The sequence below is a fragment of the Anas acuta genome, chromosome 14 (assembly GCF_963932015.1).
Source record: "Anas acuta chromosome 14, bAnaAcu1.1, whole genome shotgun sequence".
Classification (NCBI taxonomy): Eukaryota; Metazoa; Chordata; class Aves; order Anseriformes; family Anatidae; genus Anas; species Anas acuta.
In genome coordinates this window covers 13,521,007-13,538,774 of record NC_088992.1, presented here as the reverse complement: position 1 = coordinate 13,538,774, position 17,768 = coordinate 13,521,007, and the positions used below count along the sequence as shown (strand labels likewise).

At 46.9% G+C, this 17,768-nt stretch overlaps 1 protein-coding gene across 2 annotated transcripts in view; it reads left to right on the top strand.

Moving 5' to 3' along the window:
• The window catches only part of CTNNA1 (catenin alpha 1), a 111,574-nt gene extending 94,060 nt beyond the window's left edge, over window positions 1-17,514 (top strand). For both annotated transcript variants that reach the window (XM_068698147.1, XM_068698148.1), the window contains 7 exons: window positions 606-806; window positions 1,850-2,001; window positions 4,738-4,848; window positions 6,386-6,567; window positions 7,331-7,436; window positions 13,376-13,510; window positions 16,348-17,514. In XM_068698147.1, coding sequence (XP_068554248.1) covers window positions 606-806; window positions 1,850-2,001; window positions 4,738-4,848; window positions 6,386-6,567; window positions 7,331-7,436; window positions 13,376-13,510; window positions 16,348-16,635 — 1,175 coding nt within the window. In that variant the 3' untranslated portion in view covers window positions 16,636-17,514. The remainder of the gene's footprint in view (window positions 1-605; window positions 807-1,849; window positions 2,002-4,737; window positions 4,849-6,385; window positions 6,568-7,330; window positions 7,437-13,375; window positions 13,511-16,347) is intronic.
• The last annotated feature ends 254 nt before the right edge of the window (window positions 17,515-17,768 follow it).

Sequence of the window (17,768 nt, the reverse complement as noted above, 5' to 3'; positions counted from 1 at the left end):
TTCTGTTTTCTTGGGAGGCAGCAAGCACTCTGGTGCTGGAACGCTTTCTGCATAAATCACTGCATATGTTGCATGTCTCGAAAGTGTATCCAGGACTAACAGTGTAATACTCTGCTGGGAAGTGTCTGGTTGTGGGAAAACACTATGTAGGAAGCTAGAAATGTGCAACAAGCACCCCAGTCTGCCAGGGCATTAGTGGATGAGGTGTGGCACTGGGGCCCGTGCCTCATCGTCCCACCCCCGTGTAATGACAGCGGGAGTGGCCTGCAAATATTTGGAGCGAGGGCTTCGGCAGTCGAGGGGAGGAACATGGAAAGAAAGATGTTTAGGGAGAGTTGGGCTGAACTCAGCTTTTCTGTTGGTAAAGTAGAGTACAGAGAGGGGACAAGAGTGTTGGATGCCACCAGATGAATGGACTGACCTTTGTCTGACAGCCGGTTTGGAAGGGCAGCTGTTTGCTGGTTGTAGCAAGGTTAAAAATTAATGCTTTACAGCATCTGTCTGGAGGTCTTTTAGTGCAGGTCACAAACTGAGAAATTGTAATGCTGATGTGCATGGCAGAAAAGAAGATATTACTGTCTAAATCTTCCTTCTTTTACCACCAGAGAACCATATTTTAGAAGATGTAAACAAATGTGTCATTGCTCTCCAAGAAAAAGATGTTGATGGCTTAGACCGCACAGCTGGTGCAATCCGAGGACGTGCTGCTAGAGTCATTCATGTTGTCACTTCTGAAATGGATAACTACGAGCCTGGAGTCTACACTGAGAAGGTGCTGGAAGCAACGAAGCTACTGTCCAACACAGGTAAGATTGGATCCTCCAGGACCCCTGCGTTCGTATTGCTTACAAGTGGACGGGCAGATGGATCCTAATGTACCCGTGAAATCTATTAACGGCTCCATTTACATACTATAATGAAAATTAGGGGGAGTTATTTGCAGAGCTGTTGCAAAATGAGAAAAGTAATTTTGCTTTGTTGACTGGCTCAAAACTCAGCAATGTGAGAGGTCTCCCTGGATGTGCCGGCTGTCATTGACTGAGCCGCAGAAAGTCAGAGAACCAGAGGGTGAGTCAGGGCCTGAAGGATGTGCTGACCATCTTGCAGCGCTGTACCCAGGGCTGGAAAGGTTTCGGTGGCACTGACACAACAGAATGGAGAGTAAATTTTGTAATATGTCTGTAGAGCTTTTAAAAGAAGCCTTGTAGGTTCTTGTCCCCCACCCCATAACAACACATGTGGGTGTTGCCTGTGAACAAGCCGGTAACATCCATGTAGGGTAAGGAATGATTCTGGTTGCCTCAGTGAGTGCTGTGCCAAGCGTTGGTTGTTGTTTTTATTTTAATTACAACTTTGATGAAGAATCACGGGTGACACTGAGGAACCGAACAGACTGTAAATGGTTCTGTGATGTTCTTCCTGTGGCTGCAGTGAGTCACTGGAGCACAGAAGTGCAAACTGCCCTGCCTCAGTGGCTTGTTCAGCTCCAGCTTCATGGCTCCCCCCCATTGCTGTGTATCTGCAGGGGATGTTAAATAAACACTTAATGTTTTATCCCATAGATTCTAACTGCTTCCCTGGGTGTTTTCCCCTTGTCCACAACAAGGGTGTGATAAATTTTTCACTGTGCAGGGGGGAGGAACAAATAGCAGCAGAGTAAACAGAAAATGAAATGAAGTTAAGACTGGAGCACCAGCATTGGTATTCATTTGTAACAAATGTTTTGAGTTTAAAGGGAATCGTTGGAGAGTTTCCAGTAGTAGTTAACAATGAGACATGCACATGGGGGTATGCAGCAGCAAATGGTATTGGGGTGGGGACTGACGGTTGGTTTGTGTCCTTCATACAGTTATGCCACGGTTTACTGAGCAAGTAGAAGCTGCTGTGGAAGCACTGAGTTCAGACCCTGCTCAGCCAATGGATGAAAACGAGTTTATCGATGCTTCACGACTGGTGTACGATGGAATAAGAGATATCCGGAAAGCTGTATTGATGATCAGAGTGAGTGCAACTTTACTGAACAGCTCTCTTATTTCTCCACTCACTTTCCCCCACCTTTATTGAACTGACAGGCATCGCTTTTATTCAGAGCAGACAGCGTAAGGTTTTCATTTAGCTCATACTAACATTCTCAGTCTAAAAACTGCTAATCGCTCCGTGTAGTACTGCAGAAGTACGTTTTGACTCAAACTCATTAAAGAGATGTGAGTAGCAATGATAGCCATGAGAGGTGATGCTAAATGCTCTTCACACATCTTCTATAAAATCGTGTTTAATGCCTTGCTTATTAACGTGCTAGAATCAGTGACCTTTGATTTAACAATAGCGAGTGGATTCCTGGTATAGGTGCTTCTTGATGCTTTGAGAGCATAGAAATAAAACCTGACGTCTCTTAAGTAAGTTTTGAGAATTAATGCTAGTTAGCCGAAAACAGGTTTAGGTGAGCTCAGCTATAGTTCTCTGTGTGTTTCTATAGCACGTGATTCATTAATTAGCTAAACACATTGAACAGGGACCAGTTGATGGAAGCTTTGTCCCTTCTGTACGTGCATGTTTCATTCAGGTGCAGTCGGTGTCCTACTTGCTGGTGGGTCAGGCAGCATTGGTCTGGTGGGAGACATGAGGTGAAGATGCAGAAGAGCTCCTGCAGTTAATTGCAGGGATACAGGAAAGAAAGTTCTGGTTGAGGCTGACCTATTGGCTGGTTTCTTGAATATTAGCATGGTGAAAATGGTCAGGAGCTAGGCACAGCAAAGATAAATGTAGTGGTTTTATTCCTTGTTTCCTTTTTCCCTTGTACCCCTGTGACTCTAATGCAAATGCCGTGCAGATAACCTCTCGTCATCTCTCAGAGTGGTAACCACTGCAGATGCGTTTTGGTGATAAGCAAATCGACAAAATACAGCCGCAGAATATATGTGATTATAGGAACCATTGCAATGCTATCTGCCATGTTTGCTGCTTAAAGCAAAGAATCGGACAGAAAATCAGACAAGCTGACAGCCACATATGTGCTCTCCATAGAATGTTCTTCATACTTATGCCCAGGATTTACAGACAGCCAATGCTGTATGAAGATATCAGTGCTTTCCTGCTATGCAGACAAACTAATTGGATTCACCCCCTGCTAGAGTCCTTGTTATTCAGGACATGAAAGTACGACTGCCAATTCCACGCCGCCGGTAATTAGCAGCGCTGGCAGTGCCAGCAATCCTGACATCTCCCCTCGCGCCGCGCCTCCCATGTCAGGGAGCCACGGCTGCCAAGAGCTAACGGCAGCACGCTGCTGCACATCGGTGACCTATAAAAAAAGCCAGAACATTAGCATTTGTTGTCCAAAGGGCTTGAAGGTATAGAAAGTACTTGGGCTAAAAGAGAAGGTGCCAGACCACCACTTCCCCAGGACGCTGTGATTGAGCCCCAGGAGTAACCACGCTTGCAGGGGGCCGCTGGGGCAAACGAGCTGGTTCACTTGTTCTTTATGGAAACTGGAAGGAAAAGTCATTCCAACACCTACTTTTTGTGCTTAGGCAGCCTGTTTTCAGAATTAAAATCTTCCTGTACCTGTAGGTTATTGAAATAAAGCTCTTTTCTCCCTGATGCCCAGGCAATCTCCCATCAGCCCCCAGAGCAGTTTTTGCCCTTGGCTGTGAGATAGATGGGAAGAGAAGGGACTTGAATACTGTCAGCATTTCTCTAAAGATGCAACAGAATAGTTTTGGTTTTGTTTTTCACTTTTTTTTTAAATACTGACACACACCCATCTACTCATTAGCGTATGTCCTTACTCTAATTTTGCGGATATACTCTATTAAAGGCGTGGAAAGGAGCTGGGGGCTGAGATTCTCTAGTCTTGATGTCAGCATAGTCAGCCACCTTTGCTTTTTGGCAATTGTTTTGCGTAACTATCTTTAAGTGCATTGCAAGATGTCTGTATTGGAAAACAAGTTTATAAAAGTCAAATCATAGGAAAGAAATCGGAAGAACAGGGACTTTATTTGCATCTTGTCTATTAATCACAACTCATTGCATTTATCAGTGAAGTTCTTTGTTGATCCAGCTCTGCAAAATTGTCATGAAGTGCCACTCTAGGCAAAGATGTAGTATTTTAACAAACATGCTGTTTAAACTGATAAGCTTTATAAAAATTTCGCCAGCTGTAGACTGGCAGTAACAAAAATAAATTCAAGGCAAGCAGGAACTAGGTCAGATGAGTTTAGCCTACAGCATAAAAGCTGGCCCTTACTAGCTAAAAATTTTAAGCTTTTCCTGGGGGATAAGAATAAATTTCGATATATTTTGTCTGTTGTTAATTCAGTCGATGCTTTGATTCATAATTGTGCTAAAGAAGACATCTGTGGTTGTGAAGCAGGGCTTGAAGTTGTATGTAATTTTAGCTTCACAATGTCAGGTGAGGCTTTTACTGTTAACCAAGTCACGAATAGCGAGATTCATTTTGTAAAGGCTTTTTGTGTGTGTGCCTTTCAACTCTTGAGTGTATTAGTGTCCTCTGACAAATGTCAGATGTTTAGTTACTGCTCAGTAATTTTGGGGATCCCTATCATGTTTTAACCTGAGCAGTCCCATGTACATAGTCACACATTGATAAGCTGGGTATTGTCCTAATTTTTTTGTTGAAAACACTGAATATTTTTTACAGGAACTTATTTCCATTCTCTCTTTGCTTTTTAGAGCCATTTAATCTGTTTGACTCTTACTGAATTTATCTTTTCTCAGACTCCTGAAGAGCTGGATGATTCTGACTTTGAGACTGAGGATTTTGATGTCCGAAGCAGAACAAGCATTCAGACTGAAGATGATCAGCTCATTGCTGGACAAAGTGCAAGGGTAAGGAAGAAATTTGAGTATTACTTAAGCGTGTCTCACCTTCAAGAAACAATTTAGCTTGCCTTGAAAATCCAACTTATTTTACCTTCTTTGGTGAAAGCATTAGATCAGAAAACAGACGTTCTTTGTTTCTAATTGTCTTCTGAAAAGGAGTTTAAGGGAAATGTAGCAGTGTTGGTCTCATGGACATCACAGGTGTCTGCATTTTACCTTGAATGTTCTGAAAGATCAAAATCCTTTTAATAGCAATGAGCTACGTGATGCTTTGGCTTCAGACATTGTAATAGGCACTGCCATTTAGTTAGGCAAGTGAGTTTTTGCAGGGAGATATGGGGCAAATAATTCCATTGTACAAACATTTTTTTACAACAGGCAAATGCTAAATTTGTGGGCAAGAAGCAGATAACTTTACAGTTCAGGCATTTTTTACAAAATGTCTTCTTACGCATGTGTTTGGCCACTGAGCATTTAATCAAGATGATGTTCGAAGCAGCCTGAAAATGAAATAATTTAAACTAACCACATTCCCTATGACTGCTAAAAATGAAAGCATTGATATGTAATATATAATCATTAATAGACGAAAACTTTAAATTGGTACATTGAGGGAAAAGCAGGCCTTACGTATTGTTTTTATTTCACATGTTCCTTTCTGGATCAATAACAATTTTATCCTCTTGGGGAAAGTGCCATGAAAGATTTTTGAGAAGGCTCTTTTGGTCTGAAACCAGCCAAGGAGTAGTGAGGCCTTATTTATCAAACTTCTGCCACATTGGCTTTGGAATTACACTAACTCAGAGTGGTTTTTATGCTCTCCTTCCTTGGGCAAGCACTCTACTCCTATATCCCTCTTCCCCCTTCTATTTAAATGCAGACATTTCTAATTTACTTTTTAGTACTGCAGCTGCCAGATGCTTTTTCATCCTAAGACTCCTTTTCGTGTGCTCCTGGAGGCATGAAGGCCCCTACTATTTAAGAAGGCAAGGGCACTGAGACTTACACAGGCTGTAAACCTGGTGTAATAGATTTTATTCAGGAGTAAGCACATACTCTTTATTTTCACTTAGTCTTTTCTCAGCGTGCATGCTTCTAAATAGCATTTCGAGCGTTTTGCAGGAAAGAGATTCATAATGTTTCTTTTGTGTATTCCAACACTGAAAGATACCCAAGTGGATCTTCCTTTTAAAACTCTTCAATTTTACAGAAAAGGCAAGTCCCTCCTCTTCATGCAGTTTTTCTTTGAGGGATAGCAACATGTGGCAAACTTGCACATCTTTTTACTATGCAGTGCTCATGTTTCAGATGTCAACTTGTCTTTCCGGGCACTTTTTCTTCTCTGGTGCTGGTAGTAATGCATACAGCATAAACTTGGTGTTTGAAATGGAAGGAAATAGTTCTGTAAACCCTCTAGGTAGAGGGTTGCTATTAAAATTTTATCCCCCCATCTACATGACTTAAATTGGTTATTAGTGAAATGTTCCAAGAAGCCTTCTACAAGCAGCTGGAGAAGGAAATGTGAGAAAACTCTCTCTTTCAGGCTATCATGGCTCAGCTCCCTCAAGAGCAAAAAGCTAAGATTGCTGAGCAAGTAGCAAGCTTCCAGGAAGAAAAGAGCAAATTGGATGCTGAAGTATCAAAATGGGATGACAGCGGTAATGATATAATTGTTCTGGCAAAACAAATGTGTATGATTATGATGGAAATGACAGACTTCACCAGGTGAGTCCTAGTTTGTGCACACACCACCTTGTCTCAGCATTGGCTGAGCTGGTGATCCTTCAGTGAAATATTTTGCAAGTGCTCTTAAGAGTCTTACTTCTTATAATTTCCTTTAAATGTTACCCTATTAAAGCCTGTGTATTAACTTGGGAGATGCATTACTATGCAGTGACTGGGTGGTAATAACTGTTTAAATTGATCTATAGATACATAGCAGTTATTTCCTGCCATTCTTTCTTCCTTAAGGGCGATTTTTGTCCCAAAGAGTATATATATATATTTGCTCAGTTCTTTAAAACATTAAATTCTATGGGCTTCTTGATATTGCTATACTACAGAAATAGTTCCTAGTACAGTGATTTGCAAAAGAAAGAGTGTTTTTTTGATGCCTTTTGAAATCCATTTACTAGACTTCATACAACACTATTTTTTAAACTTGATGTTGCATCCCATGCAAATTACAAATCTGTCTTGTAAAATGTTATCTCTCATCATAATTAGGTTGCTCGAAACAGTAAAATTCAAGTTGTTTTTATTCCTAGATTTAATCTGAACATGGTGAGAGTCTGGGGGTGGGGTGGAGGGGTGGGAACTGACTGGGAAATGAGGCTGCTGTAATGGTCACACCGATGACCTGCCTATTGCTGTGCAACCTTCGCGCAGTCGGGTGCACTGCCAGTGTAATATGGAGTAGAAACAGCAGTGAATTGTTCATTTTTCTGCTTTTCTGGTGCTAGAAGGTAGACTCTGTTCTGTTTTGCAGAGGTAAAGGTCCACTAAAAAATACATCAGATGTGATTAGTGCAGCCAAGAAGATTGCAGAGGCTGGGTCAAGGATGGACAAGCTGGGACGGACTATTGCTGACCATGTAAGTCACAATTCATTTTCATAACCCTCCAGCACAAATGAGCAATAGGAGATCTTTCAGTACCGCAGACATAGTGAATACAAGAATATATGGTTAGTTTAGAGGTTTTTCATTTTATTTTTTAAACTGATTTTTTCAGAGTTGTCTAATAGTCTTCTTTCTAGCTGTTCTCCTGCCACCCTAAGCAGTGCAAAATGTTAAATACGTCCAGCAATGAAACTAGCAGCTCCCTGGCTTAAATCAAACACCTACCATTTTAAGGTAGCAATATGACAACACTGCTTCATGTCACATAGTATCTAGGCCAGTTTCTGTAACTGAACAGGACTGAAACTAAATTCAAGCTGCTTTTGTCATGCTCAGAATATGCCCGAGTACTTCCCAAAGCAATGGCAAGACTGTGTAGGCAATACTGTAATTATTACATGTGTCCTGTTGCACAACCCTTAATATTATTTCTGAGGCAGCTTTATAATATTAAACAATTTTTAAATGCCCCCTAGACCGAATGATCAGATTATCAAAGCTCTCTAGTATATTTTCGTTGTCCAGTCAGAGCTGATGGAGACTTAAGCAAGGCTTGGTGTGAGCTGAGCATTTGCTGGGCTGTCCCAGGCTGTGGAGCATGTTGCTGTGCTGTGTGCACCGAGGTGTTTGAGAAGAGTTCTCTAGGTCTGAGTATGGCCAGCTGGGGGTTTGATGTAATGCATCTGCCTGTCCTGTGCCACTTCAGAAACTGGGTTGGGCTGAGCAAAAGCGCCTTTGGTCTCAGCCCACACCCAAATTGCAGAGAGACATCAGCATTAGTAATAATGCTCTGCCTGCAAGGGAGACCCTGAAATGCAAGTAGGTTAAGTCTGAGATCATAACCGACTGACTATGAACTATATTTTGTACAGCTCTTGCTTGCTTTTCGGTCTTTCTTTGAATGTAAATTCCTAATACAAGGTTTCAACTAAAGCTGTCTTGGGAAGTAAATCTTCGTAATGCAGATCTTTCTTAAGTGTTGCATCCAGAGGATGTTGTGTTCACCCGAATATATTAATGATGCGGTGAGGTGTTTGATGAGGAGGTAAAGTTGAAAAGTGGTTTTTAAAATGGGTCTCCTTGCTACAGCATTTTGACAACCATATTTCTGGGAGAATCAGGTGTCACTGCTACCTTAGGTAAATGAAGCAAGGAACAGTTTGTGTTATAGATCTCAGGAGATCTTATGCTGAAGGTTTACAATGCTTTTTTTTTTTTAATTCATGTGTTTTATGCAAACTTGATGTACGGTTTTCCGCACTGAGCCATGTCAAAAGATAGAAGGGGAGCTAAATGGCTGCTTTTAGTAGACATAAAGTCCTTACAAATATAAAAGATTAAGCACAGGTTTGAAGATAAATACGAGCAGGAGTGTACAGTTAGTCATTTTGACAAGAATATAGCTGTTTTTTCTAACTCCATCCCCTACTAATACTTTCAGCCTGCATATTTCATTAGATATGCTTACATACTCTTTAGAAACTTGTAGCAATCTGTTAGTGCAGACCTGTCTGACAGCCACAGAGGACTTACAGAGCGACCGTTCTGGTGGAGCACTAATGCCTTCCTGTGCCTAATACAGGGTTGTAACGAATGGAGGTGTTTTTGGGTCCTGTTAACCATGTGACACCGGGTGAATCATGACCCCTCGCGTTCACATGTCAGGAGCTCCTAACTTGTGCTGTCAGGCAGTTTTACGACACATTTCCTTTGAAACCATAAAAGCTATTACACAAGGTATTTCACGTCTGCTGAGAAGTGTCTAGCCATCAGCCTGCAAATTTCCCCAAAGGTATTCCATCTTTCACTCAAAATAGCAGTCTGCTTGTTTTGAATGGGAGAATGTTAAGAAGTTATGAGTACAACACAAATGAAAATGATTTCCAGCAAGACAGCGATTCGTCATGTGTTTCGCTCACTGTTGAAATACTCGCAAAGTTAAAAAAAGGTTGCTTTTGCTCTTTGATAGCGGTGGGAGGTTGCTACCAGTTACCTGATAACAGCATTGGGGTGGAGCTGAGGGGCTGCCCCGTGTCTCCTGTCCCAGCAAAGGGCTCCAGCAGCCTCCTGCGGGTCGGTAAGCACGGAGGCTGGCTTGGGGACACGTGCTGGGTGCCACGCTGTCCTGCTCCGTCACCAGAACCACAGCCACTGCCCGGCCTGCAGCAAGAGCTGCTCCCCCTGCACACCTTGTCTTGGCATCTAGAACCAAGCAGTGCCAGGCCCAGCTGCTGCACAGCATCACGGTGGCACTCATACCCTAAAAGCAGTGAGAAAGTCTCTGCGGTTGCTCCCTTATGGCCACCAGGTGTGGGGATGGAGCCTGCCTGCAGGAAGCAGACCCCGTCAGAGAGCTCTTCTGTCCCTCCCTGCCCCTTTCCTTCACACAAAGGGAGGAAGAAAGTGGTTCTGCTTCTGCAGAAGCTCAGCCGGGTGGTGGGATGCGAATGTGCGTGTGCATTTGGTGAGGGTCAAGGACAGCTCCTGGGTGTGAAGGGGAGCAGCCAGTACGGCTTTGCCAGCAGCCAGCACCGAGGCTGTAGCAGCATCTTGGCAAGGTCTGCCATCAGGATGCAAAATACCTGCTCACAGACATCTCGTGTCCTCCTTGGGCTTCTTTAGGGAGTGGTGCTGTTAGGGGTGCCCCCAACACACACTTGTTTCTGGCTGTGGCACAGCTTTCTGCTGGTGCCCCGCTGTGGGAGCCTCCCAGCTCGCCCTGGCTGCTGGCTTTTGTGGCAGCGTGTTAATCGGGGGTGAAATTGTTGCCTTTTGGGTGTTTTTCTGAGTGTTCCTATGTAGAAACAGGGATTATACAGGCATACACAGGTGCCTTTTGTTGTCTTTTATCTCGTGTTATATATCTCTTTTCAAACACCATCAGTCTTTGAACTGAGCTCTCCGTTCTGCTCACAGAAATGGCACACACGGTAAGGAGGTGGTTTGCCAAGTGCTGTCACTCTGATCTATGCAGCTGAATAACATTCCCTATTCCATTTTTTACTACCCCACTAATGTTTTGTTGCCTTCTTCAGCCATTGGTAAACATGCAGCAGACTCTTCCCTGGAAAGTGCCTTCCCTTAAATGCTTTCCATAAACCCACAGCCCATCAAGCACCTGGCGTTCAGCGATGCTCGCGCCGTGCCGCACCGTGCGCCTGTCAGCGTGCAGCTCCAGCCACGGCCGTGCCACTCGCTCGCCGTGTTAGATGAGCTGTTTGGGAGATGGAGAGCATTTTCCAAAATGCTAATTCCAGCTTTTCATTAGCTCTTTGGCCAGCAGTGTTTATGGACTTCCTCTGAAACACCCTGCGCTGCTGACTAATACTGATTCACTTAAGAAATTAACCTGTAAACTTTGCTGCTTTGTTACCCGCAGTTCGCACTTCACTGATGGAAGCAACGCACCCAGGAACGAGCTGCAGCCGCCTCAGGTGTTTTCAGTAGCTTTCCTTGGGAGTAAGAAGGTGACTGCAGCCTCTCCGTGCTCACACGGGCTCAGATGCCCCCCGAGCTCCACACATGTCGCTGTGCTTGTCGCAGCACGCCCGCAGCCCCGTGGTGGTGCTTTGTGTGTGTGTGTGCCGGGGCTGCCTTCCATCACGGCTCAGCAGGCTGCCATACAACATGTAATACAGCTGTTTTGTCTCTGCTCTGCTGAAATACCATCTTGGCTTTAAAAAACACTTGTTCAGGCCCTGGCAAATGCATTTATTACCTACCCTTGCCTCGCTGCTAGAGTTAAAAGGCTGCTGGAGCAGATCAGTTGCTTGGTTCACGTCGCCCCACCTGTGCGCACCGTGGCAGCGCAGGGGTCTGCGCGGGTGCCTTCTTTTCTGGCTTTTTGTTCAGGGAAGCTTGGGTTCCTGCACCCGTCTTGTAGAGCCGGAGCTGCAGCTAATGGGAGGTCCATGGTGAGAATTTGGGGTCAGCCCCTGCTGCTGATGGGGTTTTGCCTTTCTCTGAAAGGCGAGGAGAGGCTGTGGGGTGGTAGGCGATAAACCTGACTCCGAGCAGAGCACGGAGTAGTAAATTGCTGCCACATTTAAGGTTATTCCTCCCAGCCTACCATGTCCATTATGAATCTTCATTTGCCGGTGCCTTGTACTGCATCAGAGAGTAGTGGATGAGATGGGATTTGGCAGTGAATGAGGGTGTTTGTAGAAGAGCTCTCGCAGCCTGCTCAGCTCCCTGCATTTCAGCAGAATCTGGGGAGAGCAAGCAAGAAGTGAGTGCTGCTCAGAGTCAGGCTCTTCCATCCCTCTCACATCCGACACTGGTAAATCACTGCAGCCACTGCTCTGCAGAGCTCCTGGTGCTGCTGTGGGGCAGGCAGTGCCAGGCAGAGCTCAGCCAGCACACGGCTCTGGGGCTTTCTGCCCTGGCCAGCACAGCCTGGAGGGGAAAAGCTGAGGGTGCTGTGCTCTGCTCGCCATCAGGCTCTGCTGTGGGGCCAGGGAAAGGTGTTTGAATTTTGTATGTGAGAACCTGGCAAGGCTGCCTTGGGTGATCAGAGGGTTGTGTACAAAGACCCTGATGCAAGAGCTCGAGGAGTTCCTGGCTGAAGCGTGACCACCCGGGAAGGATGGAGATCGTGGCAGGGGTTGGCCTTGGCCCTGCTCCTGATCAGCACTGCCTGGATTCCTGCTCTGCCGTGGTGCTGGGCACAGCACTGCCTGCCCTAGGGCAGAAAACAAAACCCCGTTGGGTCTGATGCTGGCTTTGTGAGGAGGGGGAGCTGTGGATGCCCGGTGGGACGCTGCGAGGAAGATGTTTAGAGGAGGAAGTGGCACATGAGCTGGCAGTGCCGTGCCCCCAGCCCCACCTGCCTGGGGCCAGGTTGGGGTGTAAGGGGTGGTCATTTAAAATGTGTCCTGGAGAGTCATTTAAAATGTGTTGTCCTGGGTGAGCACAGCCGGCGATGTCTGGGGCTCCAAGCCGGCCGCCCTTGTGTTCATTTATCAGCAGCAGCACAGGAGGCTGACGGGCAGAGGCTTTTCAGAGCTCAGGGCACGTCAGTCCTTCATCCCCCAGCCTCCACACACCCGCGTGTGCCAGCAGCCCCGAGGTGGGCAGCTGTCCCTAGGGCTGCTGCTCGCCCCCGTGCGTAACGGGGCTGCGGGACCGGCGTGGGCAGCAAAAGGCTTCTCGGCACCTCCTGGGCTTAGGCATGCAGAGCTGTTCGGGACTGTGGCTGCCCCTCAGCTGGGCTCCTCTTTCAAAACCCAGCACGAGGCCGACTCATCGCTCATCCAGCTGCCAGCCAAGGGACGGTCCTTGCTTTGGGCTGGGGACGGCAGCTCTGCGAGCTGTGCTGCAGCCCCTGGAACCGCTGAGGCTTCAATTGCTCAGCTGGCACAGTGACTTCTGCCGTGTGAATGGTTGGGTGCCTCGGCGTGCACTTGAAACACTTTATGTCATGGTGAGGAATCTCGTTCCCACACCGCTACAGAACGGGAGCAGAAGGCAGGGAAATATCTGTTTTGTGGGATATAATCGAGTAACTGGTGGGTTTATCATTTGCTAGCGTCAGGTACTCAAGACTGGGAATTGAGGCTGGATTCGGCAACTTCTGTGAGTCGCAGTTTGAGATCTGGATGTCAAATCACAGCTGCTGTGTCCTGCATCGTGTACGGGAAGGACTCAGTGACCCTGCTCTGGGAGGGCTGGGCACCCCCCGTGTCCTCGCAGGGAGCTGGGGTTGCGGTGGCCGAATTCATTGCCTGGGGGTGTTTGTGTGCGTTCAGCTTTGCCTGTGTGTTGCTCGGTTGTCTTTTGGCAACCAAAGCTCCACAGAAAGCGCAGTGCTGTCCGGACCGGCACCGCATGCACCTGGCTGCTTTCTCGCTGAGTGGTTCAGCTCCGGTCCTGACGGTCTCCGAGTGAAACCTCACCTTTGGTTTTCCTTCCAGTGCCCCGACTCCGCCTGCAAGCAGGACCTGCTCGCCTACCTGCAGCGCATCGCCCTGTACTGCCACCAGCTGAACATCTGCAGTAAAGTGAAGGCTGAAGTGCAGAACCTCGGCGGGGAGCTGGTCGTGTCCGGGGTACGTAGGAGCCGCAGCGTGCCCGCTCCACGCGGTTTGTCCTCCAGGGGTAACAATTACTCCAGGCTAAGCTATTCTGCTAAATATGACAGAATATCAACAAGGTGTTTTGGGGCTTTCAGTCCAAGTTTCAGTGCATGCCAAGTCTGTAATCCTGCCTGCCCTGCCTCACTGGTTTTGTTACCGTTTGAAAGGGGGAAAACACAGAAATGCAGAAAAACACTTCATGTTTCCATACTCAGCAGTGTGTGTGGACAGATTCACTTTACCTCTGTGTGATCTACCATTTTTTCAGACTGTTTTTCACTTTCAGTGAGGTTAAATCACTTTAATCAGCACAGCTAACCCTACCCCATGTGTCTGCACAGCCTTGGAACATGCTGGGGTCCCGAAATGCTCCAGAGATGTTAATATTTCAAAATAGCTTTGCCCTGAAGAGTGCAGGGATTTTTAGTGGCTGCTCTGTTTTATGACAGCTGAAAGCTGCCGTAGGCCAGCCTGCTTCCTTATTCTAGCCATTACTTAGCAAATAATTTTTTTTACTGTACTTCGTGAAACGCTTCCTCCAAAGAGGAATCTATTTGGGGTCATCTGGGGGGAGGAGAGCAGAACTAAATTCTTAATTTCTTCTGGCATATTCCTCCTTGCCCTAGACAGTCACGTGTGGCCTCCAGTGCTTTTGCCCATCCTTGCCATGACTGAGGCAGGAAATTCGGAGAAGGGACAGAAGGGGCTGGTAGTCCCAGCCTGCTGTCTGAATCCTTAAAATCAAGCAGAAGTCCCCACCCCCTGCCACTCAGATGCTTCAGATCCTTCAACTTACAGCCCCTTTCTCCCCACAGACAGGCCCGAGGTGTAGAGCTGTAGCTGGGGGAGCTCTGCACAAGGAGCTGCAGAGGCAGCGATGGGCCCCTCGCGGGGTGCTGGCCGTCTGCTGCTCCTCCTGCCAGCCCCACACGCTCGTGCTGCCAGCACCGCGGTGCTGAGTGATGGGACGTGCTGGAACATGTGTTGCTGTGCAGCTCTGTTGCATGCCTGATGTCCTATTATCTGCAAGGCTGAAGGCATTGTGCTGTCAAAGCCGTAGATGTGTCATTATGCAATAAGATGTACTCCAGGGTTTTACTGCAGTTATTCAGTGTCTTTAGAATTTACATACCCTTCTGCCATAAATTAGTTATATGAACAGGCTGGCATCTGTAGTCTAATCTCCTGGTTTTATCTGTTCTCCACAAATCTGTCCACTGGGGCTGGATGCTGCCAGTAGTGGTGCTAAGCCTCTGTCAGATTATCAGGTGAAGACCTGCTTGTGGAGGCTGATCCAGGGACTTCTGAAAGCGCTGTCTAAAAGTGAAATTCTCTCCAGCGCTGGCATCCTCCCCCGTCTGGATGCAGCAAACATCCTGTGGAAGCAGAGCTATAACCAAGGCAGTAAGAGCTTGCACCCTGAGCAATCTGGCAGTTCATTTAGAAAAGCACCTCCTTGCTTTCATTGCGTTTAACACGATTCTTCCCACTGTGAAGAATCATGGCACTAGTAACAAGCAGTGAAAGTGTTTTCCAGCGTGATGGCTGGGGCAGGGAAAGCAGATGACACTGGTTTGCTGGAGGGTGCAGATCAGATCTGCTGCTGTCACGCTCAGAACAGGGCGTGGTGGAAGGGAAGGTCCCAGCGCCATGCAAAGCAACCAGCCCCTGCTCCATTGGCTGTGCTGCTGGGGGAGCCATGGCTTTGAGGTCTTCCCCCGAATCTTCCTGAGATGCATTCAGTGCTGGAATTGAAATGCATGGAGGCAGCCGGGTTCTTGTGTAAGCCGAGCAGAGATGCTGAAATCCTGCCAAAGATTGTTTGGCATTCGCACGCCGCAGGTCCTGATCTTGCGTGTGGCAGCTGAGATGGCACCAAACACACACAGACACAGCACCCGCGGCCACCAGCATTGGGGACCCAGCCCGCCTCCTGCACTGAAACGCTCCTGCCCGAGCCTGGAGGCGGTCCTTCCCTTTGCCTTTGAGCATTTAGACCCAAATCTCCCGACGAGGCTGGTGGCCAGGCTCAGCTGGAAGTGCTCCGTGCCATCTCTGCTGGCGCTCGGCTGCTTTTCAGCCAGGGTCATAAATCATCGAGCGGGAGCATCAGTGAGTGGGGGAGCGGGTGGAGGCTGCTGCTGAGGGCATGGAGCTGCGGGGAGGTGAGGGTGGGCACTCACCTGACTGCCCGGGCTGCCGATGTGTGTTAGGTTCATTGGTTGGGTGCTGTCACCCAGCAGAGCAGGGCGCTGGCACCCTCATGTCCCCCTGCCTGCACCCTGCTGCCAGCCTCCCCGTTGGTCGCTCTGCCACACACCAAAGCTTCAGCAAACACAGCTTTTTTTTTCTCATTTTAATGCTGTTGTCGATCAGGAACCACCTCGGCCTGAAGAGACAATTACATCCCTTCCTTTCTAATACAACTTAATATTCGAGGGTGATTTAAATGTTTATTACCAGTGATTAAGATATTACCACGACTTTATTAATTTCATTAGAGAATAAGCTACTGTTAAAGCTTAGTCACAAAAGCAAACAGCGGCATACAAATCTTTTCAATTGCCGTGAATATGGAAAAGGCACAGATAATGTGCAAATGCTGCTCTTTTTATTTCCTGGTGCACAAGGCAGGTCCTCACCGCGGGGTGAAGGAAAAGCACTGCCTTGAGGTCGGAAGCTCAGGTTTCAAAAGAAAGCCCAGTCACTTGTAGTGCTCGTACAAAATGTACCCCAGGCCCATCGTGTGTTCTGCAATACCGTGTGTGTGCACATTAACAATGGGTAACTCTCACGTTGACGTTCGGCAGGTGGACAGTGCCATGTCTCTGATCCAAGCAGCCAAGAACCTGATGAACGCCGTGGTGCAAACCGTGAAGGCCTCGTACGTGGCATCCACCAAGTACCAGAAGTCCCAGGGAATGGCTTCACTCAACCTCCCTGCCGTCTCTTGGAAAATGAAGGCTCCGGAGAAGAAGCCCCTGGTCAAGAGGGAGAAACAAGACGAGACCCAAACTAAGATCAAAAGAGCATCCCAGAAGAAGCACGTTAACCCGGTGCAGGCTCTCAGTGAATTCAAGGCTATGGAGAGTATTTAAAGCGGTGTCTCTGTTGGTTATTTTTCCTTTAGCCCACTACTGCTACTTCCTGAACTCTAACTTTTAATATTCTAAGGATTTTCAAAAGTTTACTATTCCTCAAAATGTATTTACTTAATATAATTTTGATAACTTTGTTTAGATCATGTGGGGAAATACTCAAATTATAAGTCCTTTCAGTATAGCTTCAGCCTACAAGAGTGTGTTAATTTAGATTGCTTTTAGATTTCAGGGGTGTATTTCTAGCTGAAAAATATTTTGTATAATCTTGCTTTAAATAAAATATTCTATAACCAAAGAGGGTTTTACAATAACACTAACAGTTAACATTGATAGTTGAATCATTCTGCTTGGAGACTGCAGTTTTGCATTGTGATCAAGAGGGAAAAATTAGATCTTTTCGCTCGAGAATGAAAAAAAAGAAGTATTATTGTATGTATTAGTGTGTTCCTGCTGGGGATGGAGAGGGACTGAGCTCTGTATGCTGAAAGGAGAATGGAAACACAGCGGGCGCTGGCTGCGCTGCCCCGGCCACATGCTCATGCCTGGCCAGCACCTGGGGAAGCGCTCACCTGGCCCTGGGGTGGCCTTGGCTGGGGGCGAGGAAAGGGGCAGCGGGCCCGGGATGGCTTCGTGCTGCCCGTGCCACGCGTTGCTGCTGCTCCTGCCCGAGCCTGAGCCCCAGCCCACGCCCGCGGGTGCCTCGCCCCGGCCCTGTGCTGGGGCTGTCGTGTTCGCGGGGGACAATCTGGTGAGACACTCGATGCGTCACGAAAGGAAACCGATTACTTTTGTATGCCACGAGATGAGAATTTTAATGCCTGGTTACAAATTACTAATGTATTTTGCTGCGGGACACTAATAAAGTTGCTTTTACCAGCCGGTGTATTGTCGTGCTGTGAATGGAGCGTGCTTGCAGCCCGCCCCGCTCCCCCTCCCCGGCATTCAGATGCAAATTGGCATTGTGCTCATTTCTAATAATTGCTCTGCATCCTGCCTTGGGCTTGCGAAGGAGCCCAGCAAATAATGTTTGTTCAGGCTGCAATTTAGACTATACATTATTTGTGATAACTGTAGCTACAAGGTATAATTTTGCTGTCTTATTTAAATTTTATGAATTTCAGTGTGTTTTA